The sequence below is a fragment of the Rattus rattus genome, chromosome 3, assembly GCF_011064425.1.
Source record: "Rattus rattus isolate New Zealand chromosome 3, Rrattus_CSIRO_v1, whole genome shotgun sequence".
NCBI lineage: Eukaryota > Metazoa > Chordata > Mammalia > Rodentia > Muridae > Rattus > Rattus rattus.
The window spans coordinates 96,067,818-96,095,137 of NC_046156.1; the positions used below are offsets into that span (position 1 = coordinate 96,067,818).

A 27,320-nucleotide genomic window follows, 5' to 3' on the forward strand; every position below is an offset into this window, starting at 1 on the left:
TCTTCCACCAAATTTAGATTTGACCATTTAGACTAAACACCCCTGGTTATTAACCATAGAGTCTGGAAAAGACCGGGCCTTAGACAATGGCTTTGTTTTCAAAATAAAACAGTCAAGTGCAGCACATTCACCACAGCATGTGCGGATGTTTATAATAATATCACAATAGTAAAAGACTAAACATGATCATTCATTCACTCATTCATTCTTTCATTCATTCATTCATTCATTCAGTGTGCATCAGTGGTTTGCCTGCATGGATGTCTGTGTGTGGATGTCAGATCCTCTAGAAGTGTAGTTGAGACAGTTGTGAGAATCAAACCTGGGTTCTCTGGAAGAGCAGCTAGTGCTATTAACCACTGAGCCACCTCCCCAGCTCCCTAAACATGATCATACTGTCTATCAGTTCTACATTATAGCCCATCCTTTCAGGGGCATTCTAAATAACAATAATAAAAATAATAATAATAATAATAATAATAATAATAATAATAATAATAATAGGAAGAAGGAGAAGAGGGAGAGGGAGAAGAGGGAGAGGGAGAAGGAGAAGAAGAAGAAGAGGAGGAGGAGGAGGAGGAGGAGGGGGAGAGGGAGAGGGAGAGGGAGAAGACAAGGAGGAAGAGGAAGAGGAAGAAGAAGAGGAAGAAGAGGAAGAGGAAGAAGAGGAAGAGGAGGAAGAAGAGGAAGAAGAGGAAGAGGAAGAAGAGGAAGAGGAGGAAGAAGAGGAATTAGAATTCCAGAGAATAAGGGAATAGGATGATCTCAGGGGTAACAAGAACAAATCCACAAAGGACAAATCATATATCTGAGCATGAGACTACTTATGGAAAGGGCAGGGGTCCCCAAGAGGGGCAGTTGTGGGTTACACATACACACCAGTTGTTCTAAAATCAGCCTGAAACTGGTGACGGTGGTGCCTCTGTGAAGAAGGGAGGCCGGGTGGGTGTCAAAGATGGAAGACCGTCTTCCCACTCTGTATCATTTAAGTTCTGCCAACATGCACATACTACTTATGAAGAACATGAGCCAAATTTTTTAAATTAAAAATTGAAATAACAGGGGCTGCAGAGATGTCTAGGTGGTTAGGACCATCGTCGTTCTTGCAGAGAGAGGTTTCCTAACACATGCATTGCAGCTTACAACCCTCCTTAACTTCAGTTCCCAGGAAGCCACTGCTCTCTCTGGCATGCTTGGACACCAGGCATGCATGCAGCACATAAACATGCATAAACATACATGCAGCCAAAATGTTCCCACACATAAAATAAAAATAAATCTTTTTTTCAAAAGCTCAAAATACAAAAACTATGGCCCTGCGAATATCAAACTCAGTATTTTCCTGGTGTCCTGGACAGACTACACTGACACTAAAATTATTTCAAAACACAACAAATAAGGCTGAGAAGGTAAGGCCATCGGAGCTAAGAGTCTGCTTGTTGCAATTTCTCCGATTGCAATACAGAAATGAGGAAAACAAGACCCAGAGGAAGCAGCCTAGAAGCTGGTGTCTTGGCTTCATCCAGGCATCCACTGTTCAACTCTGTTCCTTCCCACCCATTAATTTCTAAAGGCTCCTGAGAGGCCACTAGACTGGAGCTCATGCCCTTCACTGCTGGCTGAATATCTTTACAGTCACCGCCTTTGGGAGTCAGGGGAAGAAAAGATGGCTACAGCACGAAGGTCCCAGGAAAGCGCACTCAAACATCTGAGTTTGCAAGGAGCAAAATCCTGGCTGGGATGATACCCAGAACATTTTTTGAGAGGAAACAATGGTCTCGCTATTAAAAACAGTACCCCAATGCAGTATAAGGCCAAACTACCATGAACTGCTCAGAAAGACTGGAGACCCTATGGGTTCAAGACCCTTTACTACCCTCCAAAGAAAGGAATATCCAAGCACGTAATTTCTCTACCAACACAAGAGAGCAGCAAACTCAAGTTCAGCCTCTGTTCCTCCTGCTTCCGAAAGAGCAAAAATATCGTTCCCATCTTTTTTCTATTTGAGGGGAAGGAGATAAATTGGTTTTCTTCTGTTATTGGAAATTGGCTAAAATAAAATTTCGAGTTTTTTTTATAATATAAAAGAGAACACCACTGTCTTAATCAGGGTGTCTATTTCTGCACAAACCACCGTGACCAAGAAGCAAGTTGGGGAGGAAAGGGTTTATTCAGCTTACTTCCACGTTGCTGTTTATCACCAAAGGAAGTCAGGACTGGAACTCAAGCAGGTCAGGAAGCAGGAGCTGATGCAGAGGCCATGGAGGGATGTTACTTACTGGTTTGCTTCCCTTGGCTTGCTCAGCTTGCTTTCTTAGGAACCCAAGGCAGCCAGCCCAGCGATGGCACCATCCACAATTGGCTGGGTCCTCCCTCCTTGATCACAAATTGAGAAAATGCCTTATAGTTGGGTCTCATGGAGGCATTTCCTTAAGGGAGGCTCCTTTCTCTGTGATGATTCTAGCGTGTGACATGTTGACACACAGAACCAGCCAGTGCAACTATGAAAAACAAACTCCAGAGCATCTAACATGTGATGCGGTAACAGTGTCTTTGGTGAAGCACTGTGTGTAAGGGTTACTGAGGATGGACATGATCCATCATGTCATCCATGGTCAATGCTGCCCTGGGACAATGTGCAATGACATTCCTTTACCCTATCTGGTAGGACACCCTCGGTCATTCCCCAAAGCCTTAAGAGTAAGATGAGCTCGAAGTGAAGAATGCTCCTGAGTTCAGTTCTATCTAGGTGGGAGAAGTCTGCTTTTGAATTCCTGCCTTTTGCAGCACCAGGAAACAGACAGCAATCCAAGGAGAAAGCGTTCTGGCAACTTCCCCAGTCCAAGAGTGAGGAACCAGAGGAGAGAGAGGTGCAACTCAGAAGCTGCTAGGCTCAGTGCTCAGGATGTCTGACGAATATGTTTGGTCTCGGAGACATCCAGTGGCTTGCTCTTCTGGGTTCTAGCCTTGCTTCCCTTATTTTCAAACAGCTTTTGGTTCTACATCCACAGAAGGTGAAGTGGAGAAAGCAAGGGCAAACAATAAGGTTAGGCATGATTAAAGAAACCTTCCTAGGCAGGCATGGAGCCATATGTAGGTAGACTTTGCAAAGAAGGACCCTGTTCCAACAGTGTCTTAGTTAGGGGTTGGTTTACTGCTGTGAGCAGACACCATGACCAAGGCAAGTCTTATAAGGACAACTTTAACTGGGGCTGGCTTACAGGTTCAAAGGTTCAGTCCAGTATAACCAAGGAGCATGGTAGCATCCAGTCAGGAAGAGTTCTACATCCTCATCTGAAGGCTGCTAGCAGTATACTGACTTCCAGGCAGTTAGGATAGGAAGCCCACAGCCACAGTGAAACACCTACTCCAACAAGGCCACACCTACAAATACTGCCACTCCCTTGGCCAAGCATATTCAACCCATGACAAGTGGCCAGGTGCTACACAGAAGCCAAAGAGAGACACAGATGTGACTTTATTCCCTTCTAATTCTTCTCTGCAAGTCCTGCTTGAGTGCAGGAGAGGAGGCCACATCCATGGCTAGCAACATTTCCTGTCACATTCTCAGTTTCTTCTCCTCTGCCGACAACAGCCTGGAATTTCAGTTTTGAAGCTTCATTTTTCTTAATGTCTCGGTGGCATAGTTCTACTTAAATGAGGCACTGAGGTCTTCCTAAACTGAGACTTCCCATTTCTGCACCGATTTCTTTTTGTGTCCCCGTTGCTACCAGTCACGCACAGTTCCACACTGGGAGTCACTGTGGATCATCAGATCAATCAGAGCACAATACCAATGGAACCTATATCAATATATCCAAAGAACTGGATGGCAGAACTAAGGGGGCGAATAAGGGGATAAGAGACAAATCTCTGAAACACACACAGAGAAGGTCTTGAAAAAATACACAGTTCCGAAGAGGAAGGAGGAAGCTTTACTGTACAGAAACCTGAAAAACTCGACTTTGCCAGGTGACCAGGGACAGCATTTACAGTGACTAGATGTGATAATGGTACGTAACCTTGAGAAGACATGATGAAAATGGTGTCCCTTGGCTTCAAAATTAAAGTCATCATCTTTCCTGAAACCATTGTGAGAGAGAGAGAGAGAGAGAGAGAGAGAGAGAGAGAGAGAGAGAGAGAGAGAGAGAGAGAGCCCACGAGTGTTTGGGGGGAAGTCTGATTGAATAAAGGGAATTATATAAAACACATGAGTAATACTCCTCAAACCATCAAGGTGATGCACACTGAGGAGAAGCTAAGAAATGATCCCAGCCAAGCAGCTCGAGACATGCTAGGTGAGGGTGCTGTCTGGATGCTGTATGTGAAGTAGAACAGCAAAAGACATCAGCTGAAAGTCTGAATGAAATCTGAATGGAGTATGAAAGTTTTAACTTTATTTTTTATTCCTATTTACTTATTTCTTTGGTCTTTTTGAGACAGGACCTAACTATGTATCCCTGGCTATCCTGGAACTTGGTAAGTAAAATAAGGCTGGCCTCCAAAGTTTAGCAATCCTCCAACCTTGACCTCCCAAGTACATGAGTTGCCATACTTGGCTTAAAGTGCAGATTTTGATTAGTAACAAAGAGCCAATACTTGTCTATGAGTTATCACAAACACAGCATACAAATGTGAGATTAAACAGCAGATGAAACTGAGTGTGGAGGTCTATAGAAATTCTACACAATTTTTTTTATAAAAGTGCAATTTTTTTTTTTGGTTCATTTTTTCGGAGCTGGGGACCGAACCCAGGGCCTTGCGCTTCCTAGGTAAGCGCTCTACCACTGAGCTAAATCCCCAGCCCCAAAAAGTGCAATTTTTAATTAGGGAGTATAATTAACAGGGGGTGGGGGAAAGACACAGGGGTGGAGTGGGGTGTGGTCTCTAATATATTTCATGAAAGTAAATAGATACAAAGGAGATGTTTCCAGGTATATTATGTTGTCAATCAAGATTGTGAACTGTTAGAGTAGACTAGACAAATCTATTTTACTGCTGGAATTCTCAGTCTTAAATATACTCAAGAGTTCCCTGTCCTTTTCTAAGGCAGAAAAAAATTACAAACATCTCTACCTTGTATGACTCTCTCTCCTGAGTAGAAATGCTGATCAACTCCAGCTTAATAGATGTCTTGGCAAAGCACTGAATTATGATTAAATTAAATATGAATCAACAATTATTAAGTTCCTCCTGTGTCGAACAAATAATTTCATGTGTCTAGAGAATGATGGGCAATATACAAAGTCATAGATGAACAAAGCAACACACACACACACACACACACACACACACACACACACACACACACACACACACACACACAGGGCCTTGGTAGGAGACAAACTGAAGTCGGAGAGTGACCTAAGCTGGAAGACTGAAAGACTGAAAGAAAACAAAAGCAAAGAATACAGCAGGAACATAAAGACAGGTCTATCTATCCAGTCTCCACACAAACGCTGATGAGCAAGTAAGAGTCACAGATTGTTTAAGCAGTTTTCACAGGGGCTTAGAAAACCTTTTCTGCTTATATTCAAAATAACCTCTTTAATGCAAAAAGAAAAAAAGGAAAACAGAGAAAGGGAATGGAAGAACGAAAGGAAGGAAGGAAGGCAGGCAGGCAGGCGGGCACCTGTAGGCTGGGTGTGGTATGTACACCTTTAATTCTAGCCCTCCAGAGGCAGGTGGATCTCTATAAATTCAATGTCAGGCTGATTTACATAGTAAGTCCCAAGACAGCCAAGAGTACATAGTAAGGCTTTGTCTAAAAAATAAACAAAAAACCAAAACAAACAAAAAACCTTGTTTTTGTAATAAAACAGTATCAAATACACCTTTAGCTCATCTCTGAACAGTGAGGAGGCTGACGCACTGTTTGGAAGCCGAGTGGTACTTCCTCAAAACAGTGAGCATGCAGTCAACCAACACCATATTGGATAATACCCAGGACTTGTAACCCAGGAAACTTCCTCCTTCGAACAGTGCGTCATTCAGCCCAGTGTTTAAGCTAAGATTATTAAGCGGCATCATCAGTAGCACATTTGGCAACATAAGTACACTAAGACAGAGGGCAAGCTAAGAGCTATAAAATCATAGACCCTAGGGTTAAAAACTTGCTCATGAGACCATTTTCTTCTCCACTTCAAATGTTGAAACTAAGGTCTGACCAGTCATCCTGGCCTCCCTGTGACTGAGGGGTTTCCTAGGAGACAGGACTAATGCAGGGCAAATCACCACAAATGGAATGGCTTCTGACTTTAGGCCTGTGACCCTCAGCAGCCCCGGGGTTACCTCGTCAAGACAGAACTCTCATAGAGCCAGCCGTCATCACCAGCTGATATTTAAGACTAAGGCCATGATGCAGGATGGCAGTCAGTTGTGCTCCAAAACACCCATTATTGGTGGAGAGAATATTATTTTATTTACTCTGTATGCTGTCATCAAGAAAAGGTCAGGTGACTGGGTCAGTCCATTTAGACCTGTGCTTATCAGACTTTCATGGTAAAGCATCCTTTGTCATGAGCCCCTATCTAGCTTGAAGCCAGGGTTCCCTTATATCCAGGGGTTCATTCGGCAGCTTGCCAAGAGCCTGGGCTATCCCTGGGACCATGGTGGAATGTCAGCCCTTTGACTGTGCGCTCTCAAGTCTCCGGGGCTCACTTTCACTCTACGAGCATGGGTCAACTATCATGTTAAAATTTTACACTAAGCCTCTGGAGACTGTACCCCCACATTAGCTACCGCACAGGCCCTCTAGGGTTCTGGCACAGGCCCTGGGACACATTTTAAAACTGATGATTTCCACCAAGTCATTAATTTAAGAACTGAGGAAACTTGGAAGGACTCAGCACAAATCACACAGAGGAATCCTAATGCCCCCAGGAAAGCTGAAAGGGCAGGGCACACCAGAATGCTGCATAGGCATAGCTAAGGGGCCCGACCCTATCCCTGCCCCGCCCTTGTCCAGAAGTCAGAAATAGCTGGTAACCTAAGCCGAAGAGGACAGCTACTTTCCCTTGTGTCAGCTCAGGAAGAAGTTGTCACACAGACCCTTTGAAAGGATGAAAACCTGGGTCACGGTTTGACGGTGCTCTGATTGTATGATCTAATCTCACACAGAGTTTATAGCACTTTGTAAAAGAGACAGAGAGAGACAAAATTAGATGCACTTTTAAAAGATTACCTCTCATGATCCACATCACTGTCGACAGGTAATACTACACCTGACCATGCCACGATACAGAGGTACAAGAAGCCAAGCCAAAATGTACAGGTGTGAATCATTTCTGACTTAACAAACAGACCCAGGGCACCAAGTTCACAAAATATTCCAGCAGGAAGAGTGTCTGAGCGCAGCTGCAGGCCTTTTCCGAAACCCTGTTTATACGCTATGCATGGTTTGGCTCGTGCTGGCCAACCTCACGTGTCACGCAGCCCTGTCTGATGGAAAACACATGTCCACAGAGGAAAGGAAGCCCAGCCACACTGCAGCCCTGACTTAGTCATGACACAATAACGCGTCTCCTGCCTTCCTTGTGTATTTATCTACTTTTGTCAACAGTGAGCTACTTGTATCTCTTATTTCCCAGAAACAGTATTTGCCATCTAACGATGTGAGTGAACAAACAAACAGGAAGAAACCAGCTTTTCTCTTCCGGGTGGATTTGGTTCCAGAAATCTGTAAAGTATTAAACCAATAAGTTTCACTACCCCGACTTCATACTAATTCTAGGAGAGACTACTATAAAGACAGTTCTTATCTGGCTCGGTTGATAAGCGCAGAGCTCAAGGACAATATACACTCAGCTAAACAGACTCTCCAAAGACTGATGACACGGAGCTTGCAATGCTCCAAATGTAGCAGACTCTTCTAGTAAAAAAAACCTAACCCAACTTGCATTTGACACCACCCCCACCCCCACCCCCGACAACCTTGAATTTTTAGCACCAAGAAATTATTTTCCTGCTGTAATCCTGCTTGCCCATTTCAACAGTAATCGTATCCTCAGACCTGTGCACAAGTAACTGGGCACCTCTACTCTGCTAGGAAGAAGACAAACACTTGTGCCACTGGCTTTGATGCTCTCCTTAGTGAGCGCACTGCTTGGATGTATAGTTTACTAACGGTAAGGCTCTAACTAAAGGACACTTATCATTATAACAAATCCAGAGAAATGGGGTGGGCTGGGATGGGGTACAGCAACCAACCCTCCCATGTTTCTGTCATGTTAGTTTCTCGATTCTTGTGTGTGTGTGTGTGTGTGTGTGTGTGTGTGTGTGTGTGTGTGTGTGTGTTTTCACCTAAAGCAGCACTGGAACGTGTAACCCCAATTCCACCTACTTGCTGGAATATCTCAAGATTTATCCAAAGCGATCCATCAGGAAGCACATCTACAGAGATGGTGTGCTTAGCCATGTCTAGTAGGGGACAGTAAAAACTAAGACCTTTACTGTGCTTTTCCAGAAAGGCATCCTTCTGCTTTTGAACTTGTTTCCGTGGGTGGGTACTCTCAGGGAAAACAACATTGTTTACTAACTATCTTTACACAGTAAGTGTACCTTTATCCCGACAGGATATCTGACCCCAGCCACTTCTGTTCATTAGGAAAGGCTATGGGCACTTTGTATTGGCCGGCTTTGCCCAATGGTTTCAGTGACGGGTGCTAAGCATTGGAGCCCAAGCGCAAGAGCAGAAAATGGGCACCACCCACAAGGACAGAGAAAATGCTGCCTGTGTGCTCATTTTGATCTGCGTTTTGTACATCGCTGTAGTAAACACCCTTTACTGTTTAGAGAGGCCACACAACAGACTCTAAGAGTACATGAGGCGGTCCAAGCATCTGGAGAGTTTTATAAAAAGGAACTTGCAGGTAACAATCAATCACTGGAAATTATTGGCTCTGTGAGAAATCACAAAAATTACGGGGAGGCATTAACACAAAGATGGCAATGAGTTGTCGGCACTTTTCAGTTTAGAACCACTTTGGGGACGGGGGACCAGACATGGGGTGGACAAACTATAATTTAACCCAGGTTATTAAGATGAAGAAGCTCGTCAAACCGTGTAGCTTTGTGTGTGAGTGGGTTTCAGAGTATTGTACCTAGCTCCCAACAGAATGCCCAGTAACAGACGATTGCCTTGGAAATAGAAAGGTTCAATAGGAATGAATAGTGGTGATCTGGGGGGATGTTAGACTGTATCGATCTTTTTCGTGGTTTCTGGAATCCAGTGATGGAAAAGATGGCAGGGGCCCTTCCCCTCCAGAGATCAAGAGGACAGACGCACTAACAGCAGGTGAATAATAACCTCTGACTCGGGGACCACAGCCCCGGTGAAAGGGGTCCATGAGGACACCAACAAAACGGTTCATTCTGCACATGGCACGATGCTGCATGTGTGAACTCACAGTCACTGTGGCTGCCTGCACAAAGCAGATATCATTCTAGTGTGGAGGGTTTTGAGCAAGAGTGGCCCCCAGACGCTCATGACCTCCCACCCTAACTTAGGAGCTACAGACAGTTGATAGCTTCTGAGGGAGGGAGAATCAGTTTTGTGAATGTGGCTCCTGGTAGGTTGATTTCCAAAGGATAGTCACACACAGTAGTACATGAACAATCAAACTGGAACTAATGGGTTATTAAATAAAAATTTAAAAGGATATAAAATTGGGGGAATAGGGAGATGGGTACAGGTGGATCTGGGAGAAGTTAAAGGAAGGGGGCAGGTAGTCAAAATACACTGTCTGACGTTCTCAAAGATTTAATAAAGATACCCTTAAGGTGAGAACATTCCTGACCTATGTATGGGCTTAAGGTATTTATGAAAAAAAGTATACAGTTCATGTTCCAAGGCAGAGGACCAGAGGCAACATAGAGGTTTTGTATGTCCTAACAGCTATTGAAGGCACCATGTTAGCCTCAATTCCAGAGGAATAGAATCTCTTTCAGATGCCCTGCCCTACTTGAATGACACGGGGAAACTGCCAAGTGATTCAGTCACATCAGGTCAAAGGAGCCTCAGAACTAATGTCTCTCAACTGCCTCTCAGTCCTACATGGACGCTGGGATCCTACTGCGAGAGAAAAGTTAACTCCATTTTGCAAGGAGTGGGAAGTCGTACACTTTGCTTTTGACTCACAGCAAAGTTTAGCTCTCAAGTAAAATGAAACAAACACCCACATCTATCTCTACATTTTATTGGGAAGGGTGAGCTTAAGGGGTTGTGCTATTAACAACAGAAACTACTCGAGACAGGAACTGTGGCTCTCGGCTATCTAAATCTGATCCACATTAATCTGAAATCAGTCCTGCCACCCAACTCCTATGCACAAAGGTTACAGGAAATCTGAGAACTCCTACTGGTCCTGCTTGTTGAAAATAATCTAGACAATGTCCAGACAATCTCGAGGAATCACTGCTTTGTACTTTATGGGAAAAAAAAAAGTATATTTATCCTCAAAAATGTGTGAGCCCACCTCTCATGAATGACCCATCTCCTGTAAGTAGACACATCAGAGCACAGCAAGTTCAAGTCCATTCTGTCACCAAATAAGGCTTCCTGTTATTCATTTTTTCCCTTTGGCTCCATGAGTTTGGCTTTCTTTCCATTTTTCAGCCATAGTTTCACCTTAGTCCCAATTTAACTTGGTTACTTACTTTTATTCTTCCAAATGTTACATACTATAAAGGAGGAAGAAATAAATGGATGCAAGTATCAGTTTCTTTTTCCTCTCCCCTCCCCACCAAGAAGAATTAGTGCTTTGAATAAGAGTGTCCCCCATAGGTTCATAGATTTGAACGCTTAGTCTCCAGGGCTTGGAACTGTTTAAAAGAATTAGAAAGGATTAGGAAGTGTGACCTTGTTGGAGGAAGTGTGTCATGTGGGGGGAGGAGCATTGAGGTTGCAAAGGAACATGTCAGGACCAATCTCTCTCTCTCTCTCTCTCTCTCTCTCTCTCTCTCTCTCTCTCTCTCTCTCTCTCTCTCTCTCTCTCTCTCTGCCTGCCAGCATACCATCAGACTACAATGTCCAGTTCTCAGCTACAGCTACCTCACCAGCACCACCCCCACGCCATGATGACAACAGACTAACCTTTGAATCTAAGCAAGCCCCCAATTAAGTGCTTTCTTTCTATAAGAGTTGTCTTGGTCATGGTGTCTCTTCACAGCAACAGAACAGTAACTTAGACAACTAGCATAGTTTATTAAGAAACAAAGAGGGGTTGGGGATTTAGCTCAGTGGTAGAGCACTTGCCTAGGAAGTGCAAGGCCCTGGGTTCGGTCCCCAGCTCTGAAAAAAAGAACCAAAAAAAAAAAAAAGAAAAAAGAAACAAAGATCCTAAAAGTCACACAAGAAGTCCTTATAATTAAAGGCCACATCAAATGATGTGCATATCCCATTTCTGAAATGCCCTGACGAAGGAAGCAGGCATATTTGCTGAATGAACTCAGGAAACTCGACAAAAGCTCCCATGCTATGAGAAATAAAAACAAGTAGCACCAAAATATCCAAACCAAGGTTTCCAGAATTGACTGAAAATATGCAAGGACAGTAACTGAAGTCCTTACGCTGCAGATTAAACAATGCAGAGAAACATAGGCGAATCCAAGCAGGACTTCTGAACTCAGTAACAGACTAATGGGCTAAAATTAAACTTATCTATGCAGATAGATATGCAAATGTATTGTTCGTCATGTAAATTATATCAGGTAACTATCCTGTGAAGCCTAACTGACCGCCAGAAATTATCATTTGATTAGCATTCATCCCAAGGGCATTCTCCAGGCCGCTGAGCACACCTCAGTGACTGAACATGGAAATGCTTTTCCTCATAGCTCATTCTCCGTACTCGATATTAAATGTACTGCAGCCAGTGACCCAGCAACTCTGCCTCCACCCCAGTTCTCTCAACCGAAATGATCAAAGTTAACGTCCCCAGTCCTAGGGCCAATCAACACGTTGTGCCTCTAATGATCACGTGATGATAACACATACCTGTTGCTTCCTGACAAACAAGTATAACAGTATGACCAACACCTAAGTCACAGGAAGCACGAGACAAATGCAAGGTTAAACACTGTCTACCATGTAACTGGCCCATAGTCTTAAAAAAAAAAAAAGTCAAGGTCCAAAAAAACTAGAATTGGAGAATCACTCCAGAATTACAAGAATTTAATGACAGGCTGGGGATACAGCTCAGGGGTAAAGCATTTGCATGGCATGACTGAGGCCCTGGGTTTGATCCCAGCACCCAAGAAAGAAAAGAAAGGGAAAGGGGAGAAGGAGCAGCCTAAAATGCAACACGTGTTAACAAAACACAAAACTCCTACGGACTGCACGTTTAATACAGAACTGTATCGTGGTGGGGTCCCCTGACTTTGACACCTGTTCTTTGCTCAGAAAATACAATGGAAAGCAATGGAAATGTTTACAGTTACAGATTGTGATGTCTCCAGTTTTACCTTGCCCAATTAAGGAAAGAGATAAAGGGGTAGCAAAGTGGTAGAATGGTTGTGGAATCTTCTGGGCCCTGGGTTTAATCTTCGGCAACAGAAACAAAACTCTGTTACTATGATGTATGGTAGTACAGGCCTGTATTCCAACTACCAGAGAGGCTGAGATAGCCACAGGTGTGAGGATACCCGAGTGAGATGTTGCTGGATGGATGGATGGATCGATGGATGGATGGATGGATGGGTGGATGGATGGGTGGATGGATGGATGGATGGGTGGGTGGGTGGGTGGATGGATGGATGGGGGAAGGAAGAAGGAAAGAAGGGAAAAGAAAAGATCATATTATACACACAGAGAAGCAAATCGAGCTATGTTGACAAGCAAATTACCAACAACTAGCAAAGGTATATAGGACAAAGGATAAATACAGCAAGCAGTTCCTTGTACCGAACTTGAAACTTTTCTGAAGTTTAAGAATCTTTCAAAATAAATTAAGTTTTTTTCCTTAAATAAAACCTATGTGAACATTGTCCAAACTGCAGAGACTAATAGGTTTTGCCAGAGAAACTATGTTTGCACTTGGGGCACTGCTTCCATTAAGGTCTTGGACTTGGAGGAACCACCCATTAAAACAGTGCTTTCGCTAAATGACTTGAGTTTGCAAGGAAGAACAGAACTCTGGTTATGAAATGAGTGACATTATAGTTGTGTGTGTGTGTGTGTGTGTGTGCACCCACATACTTTGTATTTGCTGTTCCTCCCAGCTCCCAACCAAACTGTGACTTAAATAAAAACGAACAGCTTAGTAAGGCAAGATACACAGTTCACAACTAGTGTAGCCTTTCATAAGAAATCTTTTGGAAAGTGGTCACTAAGGCCAAGAAATCCAGGTCAGGAAATTCTTAGGAGGGACCTGTGGCACTAAGAATTCTCACAGTGACAGTGGAGACCTACCCTGAAAGCCTTTACTTACCCAAGCTCAGAACTGTAACACTGTGGCATTGTGGCACTGTGGCCTTGTGACAGCAACAAATAAACAGGGTAAAGGGGCCAAAAGAAAGTCGGAGAAGAGACCCGCAACTGCCAACATACAAGTAAAGAATATCTTAGGCAAAGTAATTCTGTCATTCCTATAATTTAGACCCTGATATTTCCTCAGATTGAAAAGAAAAAATATGTTTAAGAAAAGCCTGGCTACAGAGAGGGTACAAGCATATAAGGCTTGCTGGGCATCTAAGAGGAAAGACCTCTCAGGACCATCCCTGGGTTCTGGAGTCCAGGCAGCAGCAACAGAAATACAATAAATAGTACATGATACAAAACAGCATCCAGAGGCCTTTAGAATGGAACTGCTCCAGGCATTTGTTTTGTGATGAAGGTGGAATGAGCCAACGACACTGAGGGAGCAACCGCAGCTTTAATTAGTTCAAGCACTGACAATAGTGGACAAACTGGGAAAGTGTTTTTCTTGATATCCTGAGTATAGCATTTGGAACAGTGAAATGAAACTAAGCCAGATCTAAGTCAGCCATGTTTCCGTCTCTCTCTCTCTCTCTTTTTTCATTCTTTTCCCTTTCTCCTTCTTTTCCAACTTTATTCTTTCCAGCTCTGCAAATATTTAAACACTTGGCAAAATTCAAACCTCACAACTCGCTCTTCTCCACAGTCTGTATAACACTGAAAAGGGGAAGGACGGAAATAACACGGCATGAAGCACATGACGTGTGCCGGGAAGTGGAGTAACTCCCACTGAGATTCCCATTTATGGCTTAGGGGAAAACATCTGGATGTACAGTCAGAAAACATCTGGATGTACAGGTAGGAAGGAAGCATCTGGATATATATATGAGTATGCATATGGTCTCACAGGTCAGAAACATATGGACATATAGGAAGGAGACACGTGGATAGATAGGCAGGAAGCATCTGGATACACTAAGCCAGAGAAACAAAGCCAGACAGAAAGCTGGGTGCCTTGAGAAGACAGACTCTCACCACTCTTGAAGATTGTTTTATTAAAAGATCAATACCCCAGGGCCTAGAGAGACAGCTCAGCAGTAAGGAGCACTGGCTCTTACAGAAGACCTTAGTGTGACTTTCAGTGCTTACACAGCACCACACAGCTACCTGTAAACTCCAGTTCTAGGGAATCCATTGCCCTCTTCTGATCTCCATAGAGACCAAGCACGCACATATGCACAAGCCATCTGAGGTGAACAAAGCACTCGTGCACACATAAGATAAATCAGAAGAGAACGAATGTGAACGCAGCGTTCCAAACAATCGCTCTTCACCACCGTGACTCTATAGACAATACTCCTCGACTCCACATAGGAAAACCACAGCAAAGCTAGAGTTTACTCCCAAATGTCCAAAGAAACTGGAAAAATAAATTGAAGTAAATGCTGGCACAAACATATATACTAACATATATACTAACTATATGGCACTAACATATATACTGCGACAACGCTTATGATGGTAAAAAGTAGAATAAACTCTTATGGCTACCAACAGGACACAGGTTAAAGAAATTATAAAAACTAGAGACACAGTAACACAAAACTTTAATTCCAACTACTGGGATAGGAGAATGAAGTGTCTGGAAGTCAGGGGAAGCTATACAGTGAAACCCTGCCCCAAGGAATCAATGACTGGGCTAAGATCTGGCTTGGTGGCAGGGTGTTTGCCTTGCCCTGAGTACAGTCTCAGCTACTCTGAAAAGCAGAAAAACAACAAAGCAGATAAATTCATTGATTAAACAAAAAAGATAATGGCCTCGCTAGTTAAATAATTCACACAAGGATCATCATGCAGCCATAAACATGATACAACTTGTAAACTAGAAAAACATGTCCACGTCCATTGATAACTTAAATTCATTTATTTATCAAAAACTGTATGGCAAAACATGCATACATGTAAAAGTAAAGTAAATCTAAAATAAAAACAAATTAAACTGTGTGGAAAAAAAAGCTTGATGACAGACATTTCTGGCCAACATATGAGAAAAGACCGTATTTACTAGATTAGGAAAGGAGACGTTCAAAGAATAATTACTAAAATTATAAATGCATACGTTCTTAAGAATTCTACTTCAGCAAAATTGCCCTCTCCATAAACATTACGTGGCTCTAGGACGTACATTGTAGCATTAAACAATCAGCCAAGTAGCAGCATAAGGAGCTGGCTAAACAAAAACACGGCCTATCAACTGTTCGACTGAGACATGCTGTTGGTAGACTGAACCACTCTTTAAACACTCATTTAGAAAGCTCTCTAACCCATGCTTAAGCTATTAAAAGGAAATTATGCACCTAGGCAAGAAAATGTGCTAGAGCAGAGCTAGCAAAATCCGAGGGAGCTGCTAGTGGAGGTGTCTATGCGGAGAAAGTGGTCAGAGGTCAAAGTGGCAAGGAGGCTTACTGTTCAGGAACGTTCTCAAAACCAACTTTAGGTTTCTTTCCCATGTGCTAATATTTCTTTTAATAAAACGACCGCATCAAAAGGCATTGCACATGGGGCTAGAGAAATGGCTCAGAGGAGCACTGGCTGCTCCTGCAGAGGTCCTGGGTTTCTTCCCAGCACCAGCAGCTCACAACATCTGTAACTCTAGTCCCAATGCCCTCCTCTGGCCTCTGCAGCATCAGGCCCAGACATAATGCAGGCAAAACACCCATATGCATAAAACAAAAATAAAATAAAGGCATTGCACAGAAGAAAAAAACCTGCAACTTAAAGATAATTATGGTACATTAATTTTTGAAGCAGATCACAAAAGAAAATGTAGAGAATTTTCCAACACACACAACATATAAGAAAAATTATTAACTCATTGTATGTATGTGTGTCCGTACACAGATGTACCATGTGGAAGTCACAGGACAACCTGCAAGACTTGGTTCTCTCCTTCCACCATGTGGTTTCCAGAGATCTGGCTCAGGTCATCAGGCTTCCAGGCAAATGCCTTCCCCGATGTGCCAAGACAAGACCAGCATGTAACGAGCTACAGAAGGGTTTTGAACAGCAAAATTACAGTAGCTTTTTATCCTCTCGGTGACTATTGAACAACATTAGCTTATAGTGACCAAATAGCAATTATTTCCTAAGGGCAGTCTTCTGGAATCTCATGGCCAAAAACATATTTAAGGCCTTATTTTGTCTGTTGTTGTTGCTCTTTTTTTTTTTTTTTTTTTTTTTTTTTTTAAGTTAGGAAGAGTGAGCTTTCTCTCTTTAGAGAGAGTATCAACCAAGGCTTTGTTTGCCAGGGCCCTCATATGGTATTATTTTGCTGACTTCATCACGGAAAAACTGTTCAGACAAAGCATGGGAGAACAGCTGTCCCTAACCATCACCAACTGCAAAACACCCAGGAATAAATTTAGACTTCTAGACAGGAAAAAGAAATTAATCAGTTGATGCCTCGGTTTGGGGGTTGGGGAATGGGGTGGGGAGTAAATGATCACACAGAAGCAGAGACAACATTACCAAGGATCCAAAGCTGAGATCAGAGAGCAGTGTCCAAGTGTCATTCAATACAATTTGGAGGAAGCCCTGCAACTAGGGCAGGGCTGGAGGGCTGGAGAAGAGATAAGGCTCCAACTTTATGTGGGTAAAATCCTCCAGAGCAAGGATGTTCCCAAAGAAGGCAGGCGATAGACCAGATTTAACGATCAAATTCTTTCCAAAACTCCCAACAGAGACATTTACTATTCGAAGAACAGATTTATTCAGTAAATCAACTTATCATCTATTATTAAAATGTTAATTTCCTTTATAGTTAAGACTGTAGATTTTGTGTTATTTCCCTGTTACCTTCTCACCAAGTAAATTATGTTTCTTGTATTGAGAGAAAAGATTGTTTTTCTTTTAAAAAGAAAAACATTTGATACCTGTATATAGTACCCACAGAGTTCCCACCTAGTCATCTGTCTTACTTAGCATCTAAAGTCCTCCATCATCTTCCTTCCCTCCTTACCTCCATCCCTGGTAATTCAGACCCAAAGGCCATCAAACTCCTCAAGCAATATCAAACCAAGTAAAACGTTCAAGTCAACCAAATGTGGAAAATTTGAAAATTAAAATTTAAGGCTAAAATTATACCATGCGTGGAATAATTATTCGAATTAAAGTAGAAGAAAGCAGGCTTTTACAAATTTCCTCTTCGGAGACTATGACATGAAAGAAAGTACAGGGGATCTAAGCCCACAGGCACTCTGTCACCTACAGGATCCCCTGTTCTTACACAGCCACTAACTCCACGACAAAGATAAGAGGCCCCCTCTCTCACAACTAAAACATGGTCTACAAGCTGAACTTTGGGGATACACCCAAGGCACTTGGAACTCATTCCATATCTGACTAAGAAGATTCTCCGGAGTTCAGGCCTGTAACCTAACCCTTAGGAGCTCTAAATAGGAAGGCAAGTTCAAGATCATCAGGGGGTCAGTCAGGCCCAGAACCAAAAGCACAACACAAGAAGTGTGCTGGTGCACACCTTTAATTCCAGTGTTTCTAGAGGAAGAAGGATGAGCTCTAGGCCAGCCTCCTCTGCAGGAGTTCCAGGCTAGTCAGGCCTACCAAGGAACCCTTGTCTCAAAGAAACAAAGACGAGAAAGAGGAGCCCTGTCATCCTGGGACATAGCTGCACTGTTTTTATCCCAACCACGCAAGTTAGCTCAACATATATGTAAGTAAATGTAATATAATATATACAAACAGACTGAAAGACAAAAATCACGTAAGCTTCTCCATAGATGCAGAAAAAGATCTTTGATGAGTTCATTCTTGAGAGGCCTTGGAGAAGCCTCTAAGAAATGGCGCAAAACTGACAACACTTCTTTAAAATCAAAAATGACACAAGGGTGCTGCTCTCCTTGCCTGCTGAATACAATGCATGAAGACTTTGAGGAAGAGAAGGAGAAGAAGGAGGAGAGGAGGGAGGAGGAGGAATACAAATAGAAAAAGACAAGAATGAAGTTTAAAGTATTGTTAATTAGAGCTGGATCATGTACTTACCTGACCCTTAAAAAAAAAAATCAACTAGAAAATTCCTTTTGTTTTCCCCTCTGTGTAGCCCTAGCAAACCTGGAACTCATTCTGTAGACCAGGCTAGCCTTGAGCTCACAGAGTGCTGGTATTAAAGGTGTGCACTATAAGCACCTGACAAGAAAACTCTTAATGCACACTTTCGTCAAAGTAGCAGTACATACAATCAATATACAAAAATTAGTCACACACACACACACACACACACACACACACACACAGAATGACCTGGCAAGGTTAATTTTAAGAACTCATTAAAAAATAACACTCCAATTTCACCAAGAGGGTGAAAGACCTCTATAATGAAAACTTTAAAACACTAAAGACTTTCTATATATATCTATATATATAGAAATTCTATATCTATATAAAGACTTTCAACATAATTATATACTGTAAAAGTAGTCATATTATTTTAAGTGATTTCTAAGAGTGAATGAACCCTTATCAAAATTTCAACTGAATTCATCACAGAAAAACAAAAATAATACAAAAGCCACACGGAAACAGAGAGCACCCTGGGTAGCCAATGGGATCCAAGCAGAAAGAGCAGCACTGGGCTACAATACTTGATCTCAAATCATACCATGGAACACAGTGACACAAACTGTGACATACAAATACAAAACCAGGATTGGAGACCAATGGGATAGAAGATCCTGTAGACACCTAATTTCTCTTATAAGTTGTTTTTTAAGTTATGTGTATATGGGGGGGGGGGGGTCATGGATGTGGCTATATGCCGATGAGGGCAGTTGCCAAAGGAGGCCTCTGGAATCTGGAGGTACAGACAGACAGAGGCACTTGCTGCCCTTACAGAAGGCCTGGGTTTGTTTTCCAGCACCCATATGGCACGTCAGAGCTGCCTCAATCCAATTCTATGGGTTCTGACAACCTCTTCTGGCCTCCAAAGGAACCATATATGCACACGATGTGCATACATACATGCAAGCAAACACATACAAAGTTTGTTATAAAAAGAACAGATGTGTGCTTTCCATATCGTGCGTCATATCATGTATCAGCTAATATTCTGGTATGTGTATACCAAAACAGCTACTCCCATATAGAAAAGTAAAAGGAGAGCTGCTTCTGACATACTTAGCTATATTACTAACTACAACACCGGTTTGTAAGTACCTAGAATTCGTCCTTAAAAGATGATAATTCTACTCTCGAAGAGTCTATATTTTAACACTTGTTTCACAGTACCTAAACGACCTCCCCACTAATGGGGAATATCACTAGAGTTCCCTTGCCAGCTACAGTTCACTGACAAGTAGTAGAGTTCCAAATTTAACAATTAAGGAGGGGGTTGGGGATTTAGCTCAGTGGTAGAGCACTTGCCTAGCAAGCACAAGGCCCTGGGTTCGGTCCCCAGCTCCGAAAAAAAGAAAAGAAAAAAAAATTAAGGAGGAGAAAGGCGATGTCCCTCTTTTTAATACATGATTTAAAAACCATAAGCCACGACTTACACTGTGGCTGTCAATGTGCTGCCCTCTGGAGCTCACTGGGCATTCCCGGGTACATTCACACCAGCCCACAGGATGCATCTGTTCTATTTTATATACTGGCAGCACTCTTTACGATGGATAAATAAAGAGCTGTTTCACTGAAAACCATCTTGGAGAAGTCTGTTTTACCATTGACCAAGGTCTGGCAGAAGCCATCCATCTAGCTACATTTCATGCCCTTGGGTCCAGCCAGACGCATAACAGTTCCCTGGTACCGCAAGGGCAGAGGCAGATCCTGGGCCAACCTTTTCTTTGAGAAGTGGTCTCTTGCTAGTCTACGACTGGCTAAGCTGCACTGGTGGCCAGCCAACCCCAGCATCTGCCTGGCTCCCTGTGCCTAGCACTGAACTAGCCTTTTCATGTGGGTTTAGGGATGTTTCTCACTTTCTCCTGAGAAATATCCAAAGCTCCAAGTGTTAGAATTTAAAATACTGTGCTCATGAAAGACGTTTCCAAATACAACCTATTTTAAAGTTAAGTCAGGAGCTGAGCACATACCTACAGCAGCAGATCAAGCATTTGGCATGCACAATGCCGAGTCTGATAACCAGAAGCTCGCTTGCGTGCACACATACACACACGCACGCAGGCACACGTGAACACACAAATGAACGCTGAATGACAGTAGTCTGCTGACATCTAATTTGGCATTTCTTTGTTATGCCAACACTTGCTATCCATACACTTCATAGATTTGGAGCTTGTGGGGAGTTTTGGGTTACAAACACTGGTTGCAGGACCAGGGCAATCTTCCTTTATTGGCTGGGAGGGGCAGCTGCTTGAGGATATAATGCATGTGTGCAAGCTTTAGACCAATAAGTACAGAGTTCCTGGAAGACCCCTGACCGTGCAGAATGTTTACTCGGCTCTGCTTATCTACCGTGGACCTTACCTTAGTGTTTCTAAAGTGAAGTCAAGGAGCAGAAAATACCCCCAATTCTAAAAGCCAGACTGGAACACTGTAAATGTAGACTGAATGGGAAGAAGCCACCTTCTTCCCATATAGGAGGCTCAAACTCTGGCTGTGTTGTCTAGCAAGCTGTGACTCATAACGTTGCTTTGTCTGTCTAATACTGCTACAGCATGGTGTTGCGATTTTAAGAGAAAAGGTATCCAAGCACCTTGCCTGCTGGCAGGCTCACACGTGTACTCTGCAGGAACCAAATCACAGGAAGGCAGCATAGGCCCTCCTTGCCTTGCCTAGTGTGAATGAAGACACGTGGCCAAGATTCTTCAAAGAATTTAAGGAAATAAAGAGAATGTCGGAAGCACAGTGGAAGCCAGTATCAGTGTCACAGATTATATGGCAAAAACATCAAGATGTAACTGAATGAAGGAAACACTCCAGTGCATGAGGAGATACAAGGCTAGCAGAGCAGTTTCTGAACCCCCAAACCCATAGGGAAGACTCTGTCAGGTCTCAGAGAAACTCAGAACAGGTCTTGCTTAGTACCTGTGGCGCCTCCCAGCACGTCTCACCCCTTCCCACCCAAACCTTTCCAGCCCAGGGGATGGGTTTCCTTTCCCTTCCCTTCCCCCCAGCTTCTCTGTCTGATATAACCTCAGCCATTTGGGCCATGTGCTCTCTAGGTCCTCCACTCTTAGCTCTTACCTCCTCTCTTGGCCTCTAAGTCCTAGGTTCCTCTCCTCTTCTCTCTCCTCTCTCTCATGGCCAGGTTCAGTCCAGACCCCTCCAGAGGCCTCTGGCTGAACTCTCCCTCACAGATCTGCAATCAAACCCTTCTCAATCATAACCAGGATCGGTCATATCCTTAATTTCATTCAGACTCCTTCAGCTCGGAGTCAGAGGTCGGGACTTACCAAGATTGGGCTGGGACACTGCCATGGACCTCTGTGGCACCGATGTGGAAGTGATGGTCGGGTGGAGGTTCACATGATTCAGAGGCTGATTCATCACCTTCCTAGGGTCTTGCCATGTGGTGATTTTTTCTATGTGACTAAAGGAAGGAAAACAATTAGTTACTTGTGTATTTGTCAGAATTGCCATCGACATCACCAGTAACAGTATCTCGGTGACCATCTTCCCCTTGGGTCAGCTTACAGGCGGCTGATGAATTGCTTTTGGTTCTACCCAGGGACTTCCTTAGTCCATTTGGCCTTGCATTGTGGTTGAGCCACGAGAAGGACTGCAGATGGCTTACCCCCAGGAGCTTAGACACACACATCACACCTCAGCTGCTTCCTCACCCCTCAACTCCCCACTCACAGATACCACAGAGAGCTGCCCTCCAAAAGCTGGTCCCATGCTGTTTCCAAACCACATCACAGATCCTTCTTACTGCTTTACCGACCTGTCCCACTTCACCAGGCCCAACCTTTGGTGGATGGAGGTGAGTGGGTGGGTGAGTAAATTCACACAGTGCCCCTACATCGATGTATAAATGGTATCAGAGATCTTTCTATGTCCACGAAAACAGTAAGGTTTGCCTCTTCCCGTCAAGCCCTACACAATACCTAAGACACAAAAGGAATGTGACTGCTCTTTCGGTCAACCACACGTGAATTTTGAATAACAAAGGTATTCTTATCTTTGACGCCCAAAACTACCATAAACCCTCTGGGTTTACACTAGGTCTAGAAATCTTTCTGTAAAGTTGTATTTAGTTTGGCTTTGCTCAGCTTTCTTTCCTTCTTTCTCTCTTTCTTTCTTTCTCTTTCTTTCTTTCTTTCTTTCTTTCTTTCTGTCTTTCTTCCTTTATTTATTTATTTCTTCATTTTGTTTTGTTTTTTCTTTCCTCACAGTTAAATGCTTCTTCCAAGACTGGGATGTGTTACCATGGGGGACTCCTCCATCGCCAAGAGTGAAGACATGGATGCCCTTCTAAGAGTTTCATAGTGAATATAATTTTAAAATAAAATAAACAATAAACCAGAGGCTGAGTGCAAGCCTAGCTCTGCGCCGGACGTGGGGAAGGAGAAGTGGGGTCAGGGTTAACTTTGATTACTGAATGTCGAGCACAGCAGTCAGCTCAGTCTTCAAAGAGTCAGCAGTGAGCTAGAACAATAATAAAAAGTCATGCTGTAAAAAGCAAGCCTAAAGAGATGAGAACGCAGGACCCTGATCACTGAGAGACAGACAGACAGACAGACACACACACACACACACACACACACACACAGAGAGAGAGAGAGAGAGAGAGAGAGAGAGAGAGAGAGAGAGAGAGAGAGATCTTCAGTTTGACAGCCTAATTCTGTTTTAAGACTTGAATAAATCCTTTAGTCAGCCTTTGGACATGAGGAAACTCAGACAGCCCCAGGTTCTTTGTCATAAGCCTTCAGAATAAGGAACTGACACAAACAATAAATAGTTGGCATCACTGAACTAAATGTCAAAATTAAGTAAATCCCCTTTAGCAAGCAGTTAAAGCTAAGGCCAGCCCCATCAACACCTTGTTTCCAGGATAGGATTAGCTAGCTCATTGGTTGAAAATGCTCAGCACATACACAAGAGGTCCTCAAAGCTCCAGAGCCCAAGCAAAGCTGAGCACTGTGGTAAATGCCTATAATTCACAGTGCCCCAGAGGCAAGATGGGAAGTAGAGAACCCCTAGGACATGGCTCAAACACCTGAGGTGGTGATCCTCTAAGGCACGCTCTTACGCAACAAATGTATACCCATATTTATTTATCTATTCATCGATCGATCTATCTGTGTATGTGTCTGTGACTCTGTGTCTCATACACATACACACACACATCCAAGATTTCCAAGGTAGGCTTGTCCTAAATAAATATTTTCTGTTCTGGACCATAAACCCTTCTCTGTGAACTGTTCTAAGATGCGAGCATCATGAATACTGATGCTATCTGAGAGCCATCATAAGAAGCCCAGTCTGCCCAGAGAGAAGATCTACCACTATACAGGATCTGTTGATAAAGATAGGTCACTGCTGACATCCGACGCAGGGTTAAAGTTGAAGGACTATTGTAGCAACTGGAGTGCTACATTACCCAATACAGAGCCTACTCTCTTCACTTCTGAACGAGCAGGTGATGGCTTGTGAATGTGGTGGGACACAGAGCGTCCTGAGCACAAAGCTGGCATCTGAAGGGGTAGTTAATGCTTTCTACCTTCCATTCCTTTGGGAAGAGGTTAGAGCGTTTGGTGTTGGACACTCCTGCCTCATCCTGATGGGTCTGACCCAAAGATAAAAGGACTTACTGTAAGTAAGGCTTGAGGTCTGGGACTCACAGTGTTTTGGTAAACTCTGAAGCCCACAGATCCAAATCTACAACAAGCCATCACCTTTTTAAAGAGTTTTGTTCCCAGATCTGCTAATTGTGCTTTTCACCATCTTCTCCGAGTCTCCAAAAGAAGAGGAGCCTCAATTGGGCGAGAAGCTGCAGTAGCGTCTTATCGAGTGGTCTTCTCCTCAAGTCCACACACAGCAATGAAAACTACTCACGAAAACTCTCAGATTGGCTACGAATGGAGACAGTGCATTTGGAAACCTATCTTGTTACACTGGACACCTGTGTCTGGCTTATGTGATGTCTCCCACTCTAAACACTAAACTCAAAGAAGACCGCATGGGTCACCGGGCTAACTACAGTGCTCAAGATTGGATTTGAAAGCTAACCTCTATTATTTACAGCCTTCAGCTTTGGCTCCCCTCACCCAAGCTCCCAACCCCAAAAGATGCCATTCCCTGCAACATCCCGGCTCCCTCTATTAATATGAGACTGAGTCACTTCCCTCCTCCTGTTTCTCAGTGTGACCACGCCGCCATGTGCCAAGCCTGAGAGTTTAACTAGATTAATCCCACTTCCTTTCCACTCCCACCTCCTTCCTGGCTCTATTCTCCTGCTGGGCCTACTTTAAGAAAAAAAACCTTCTATTTAAAAAGTATAATCTCTCGTGGAAATTAACATCAATGCATCTATATATTCTTATATCCTATGATTTATATATTCTATAAATACATGCTATTTCCAAATGTAAACGGGGGGGGGACTAACTATGTATGGTGATATATGCAAATAATGGGTTCCTTAGTGGGGGGCTTTGTTTTGTTTTGTTGTGTTCTCCCACCTAAATGGTTTTGTGCTTTACAGGTTTTTAAGAGTGACTATGAGTTTTTTTTATAACTAGCAAAGGCTGAAATACTCATGAAGGCACACATACACACATACACACACACGCACACACAAACACACACACAACGAGACACAAGACACATAACACATGACACATGACACACAAAAACAAAGGAAAAATAATGCACAAATATGTAGGTTACCTGAGAGTTGATACTGAAGATAAACTGAAGACTTAGAAGTCAGCTGTCTTCCCCCTTTGATGAAGTTCCCTCTAACCTAACCTTCCTTCGCTCCCTCTTTGTCTGGAGAATAATCATATTTCTTTCCCCAAAGAATCTAAGTGCTTTTAAGCCCATAAAGACTATAAAGATATAAAGAACAGGAATGATGGTAGACACTTTGTTTTGAAAGAATCTAGAAATCCTCATAGCATGGGCAAAGAACTTGATCTTCAATATAAGCTTGGAGCTGGGCATGGTGGTCATGCCTTTAGTCCTAACCCTCCAGGCAGAGTCAGGCTGATTTCTCTAAATTCAAGGTCAGCCAAAGCTACATGGAAAAACCTTGTCTCAAACAAATAAAATAAGGCAGTAACAACAAAAAAATAAATCAATAAAAATTAAAAGACAATTATGTCCCCTCCCTCCCCCCATATCTTCATGCAGTCTTTTTTAAAAAATCAAGTTTGTTGGCCCCGTGCAGTTTACAAAGAATAGCAGTTCCTAAGAGGAAGGAAAACTTTTCTGGACAACCACAAACTTTTCCATAGACTTAAAACAAAATCCCTACAAAGGTTTTCCACAAAGGGCCTCGAGTAACATGTGGTGGGAAAAGTGCCCACAACAAACATGAAGGAGTGGCCGTTCATTCTCCTTCCTTGGAAGCACAGACCTGTGCTAGGCTTCAAACCCCAGCAGGACTTTGCTCCAGAACTGGCTAGTCACCAATGAGCAGCAGCAGCTCCAGGACCTGGGGTTGGCCAACAGACAGAAAAGGCCAGCAGCGTGCCTCTGGGAAGATTCTGGACTGGAAAGGAAGGCTACTGGGAAACTGGTGTGTCAAATCCTCTTTCCCCATGGATTAATACAAAGCCATTTTAATTTTGAGATAAAGTCTATGGGGTAAAGATTAACTGCAATAAAGAGAGGAAGCACTCTTGACCTCAGGTCACCCCTTACTTCCAAGCCTGGCCCTGCCCATGAGCCTGGGGGACTGTCTACTTTTCTCCTCTCCTGCTGCTTTGTCCTATACAGTACTTTCTCTCCAGATGAGGAAGGCTGTGTGTGCCCTCACTCTTGCTGGCTTTCCTTTCCTTCTCCTCTCCTTCTCCTCTCCTCTCCCACTTAGACTCATTCTATCCCAAGTCCATATGGAATCTAAGTTACCCCTGGGAATAGGTCTCCAAAGACAGACAAAGACAGACAGACAGACAGACAGACAGACACACACGCGCGCGCGCGTACACACACACGCACACCTCTCCAGAGCCACTACTGCCTCTGTAACCTACTACAGACTACTGAAAAGCATAAAAGATCACAGTCTTGAAATCACAACATACGTGGAAACCTGAACTTTAATAGTAGCACTGACCCTGTATCACCTAACTGAATAACCCACCCAAAACTTGTCATCCATAGCCAAAGAGATGCCAAACGAACAAACAAAACTCCTGTAGCAAATATGCTAAGCAAAAATACATGCAAGTAAAGTGGGTCTGTCCTAGACTATCAAAGTCACATGCTTCATGATTTCGTGAGCAGGATTCCCAAGTTCACGTTCTTAGTGTCAGGCGTCTCCTGCTACAAGGCTGGCAAAATTGACCCAACAACCAAAGTCATTCTACACCCACTATGCATGATGCTCTGGGCAGGAATAAAAACAAGAAGCATTTTATAAATATACAACCTTGACTAGTAGAACAATTAGAAGCCAAGATAAAACTCTATCTGTAAAAATAGAATCTACCAGCTTCTCAGAGCCCAGCAAATAAATGATCTGATGTTTTTGGAAGAATTTACTTGCCAATCCTTGACCTAGTATACTTAGCCACAACAACAAAGAATTTTTGAGATAGAGAAATAATGTATAATACATTTGTATGTTGCTAGAAGCACAGAAAGATATAAAAGTGGGAATGGTTATAAATGCCCTTGTCTTTTTACTGCCTATCCCTCTGCCCCTTTCTTTACTATATCAGAGTTTCACACTACAGTCAGGACCAACGTTCCAATCATCAGCAGG

The 27,320-nt window shown here is 43.1% G+C and overlaps 1 protein-coding gene across 1 annotated transcript in view; it reads right to left on the reverse strand.

The window, feature by feature from the left end:
- Wwtr1 (WW domain containing transcription regulator 1) overlaps positions 1-27,320 on the reverse strand; it is a 118,524-nt gene that overhangs the window by 26,604 nt on the left and 64,600 nt on the right. The window contains exon 3 of the mRNA XM_032898349.1: positions 21,838-21,974. Within this exon, the coding sequence (XP_032754240.1) occupies positions 21,838-21,974 (137 nt within the window). The remainder of the gene's footprint in view (positions 1-21,837; positions 21,975-27,320) is intronic.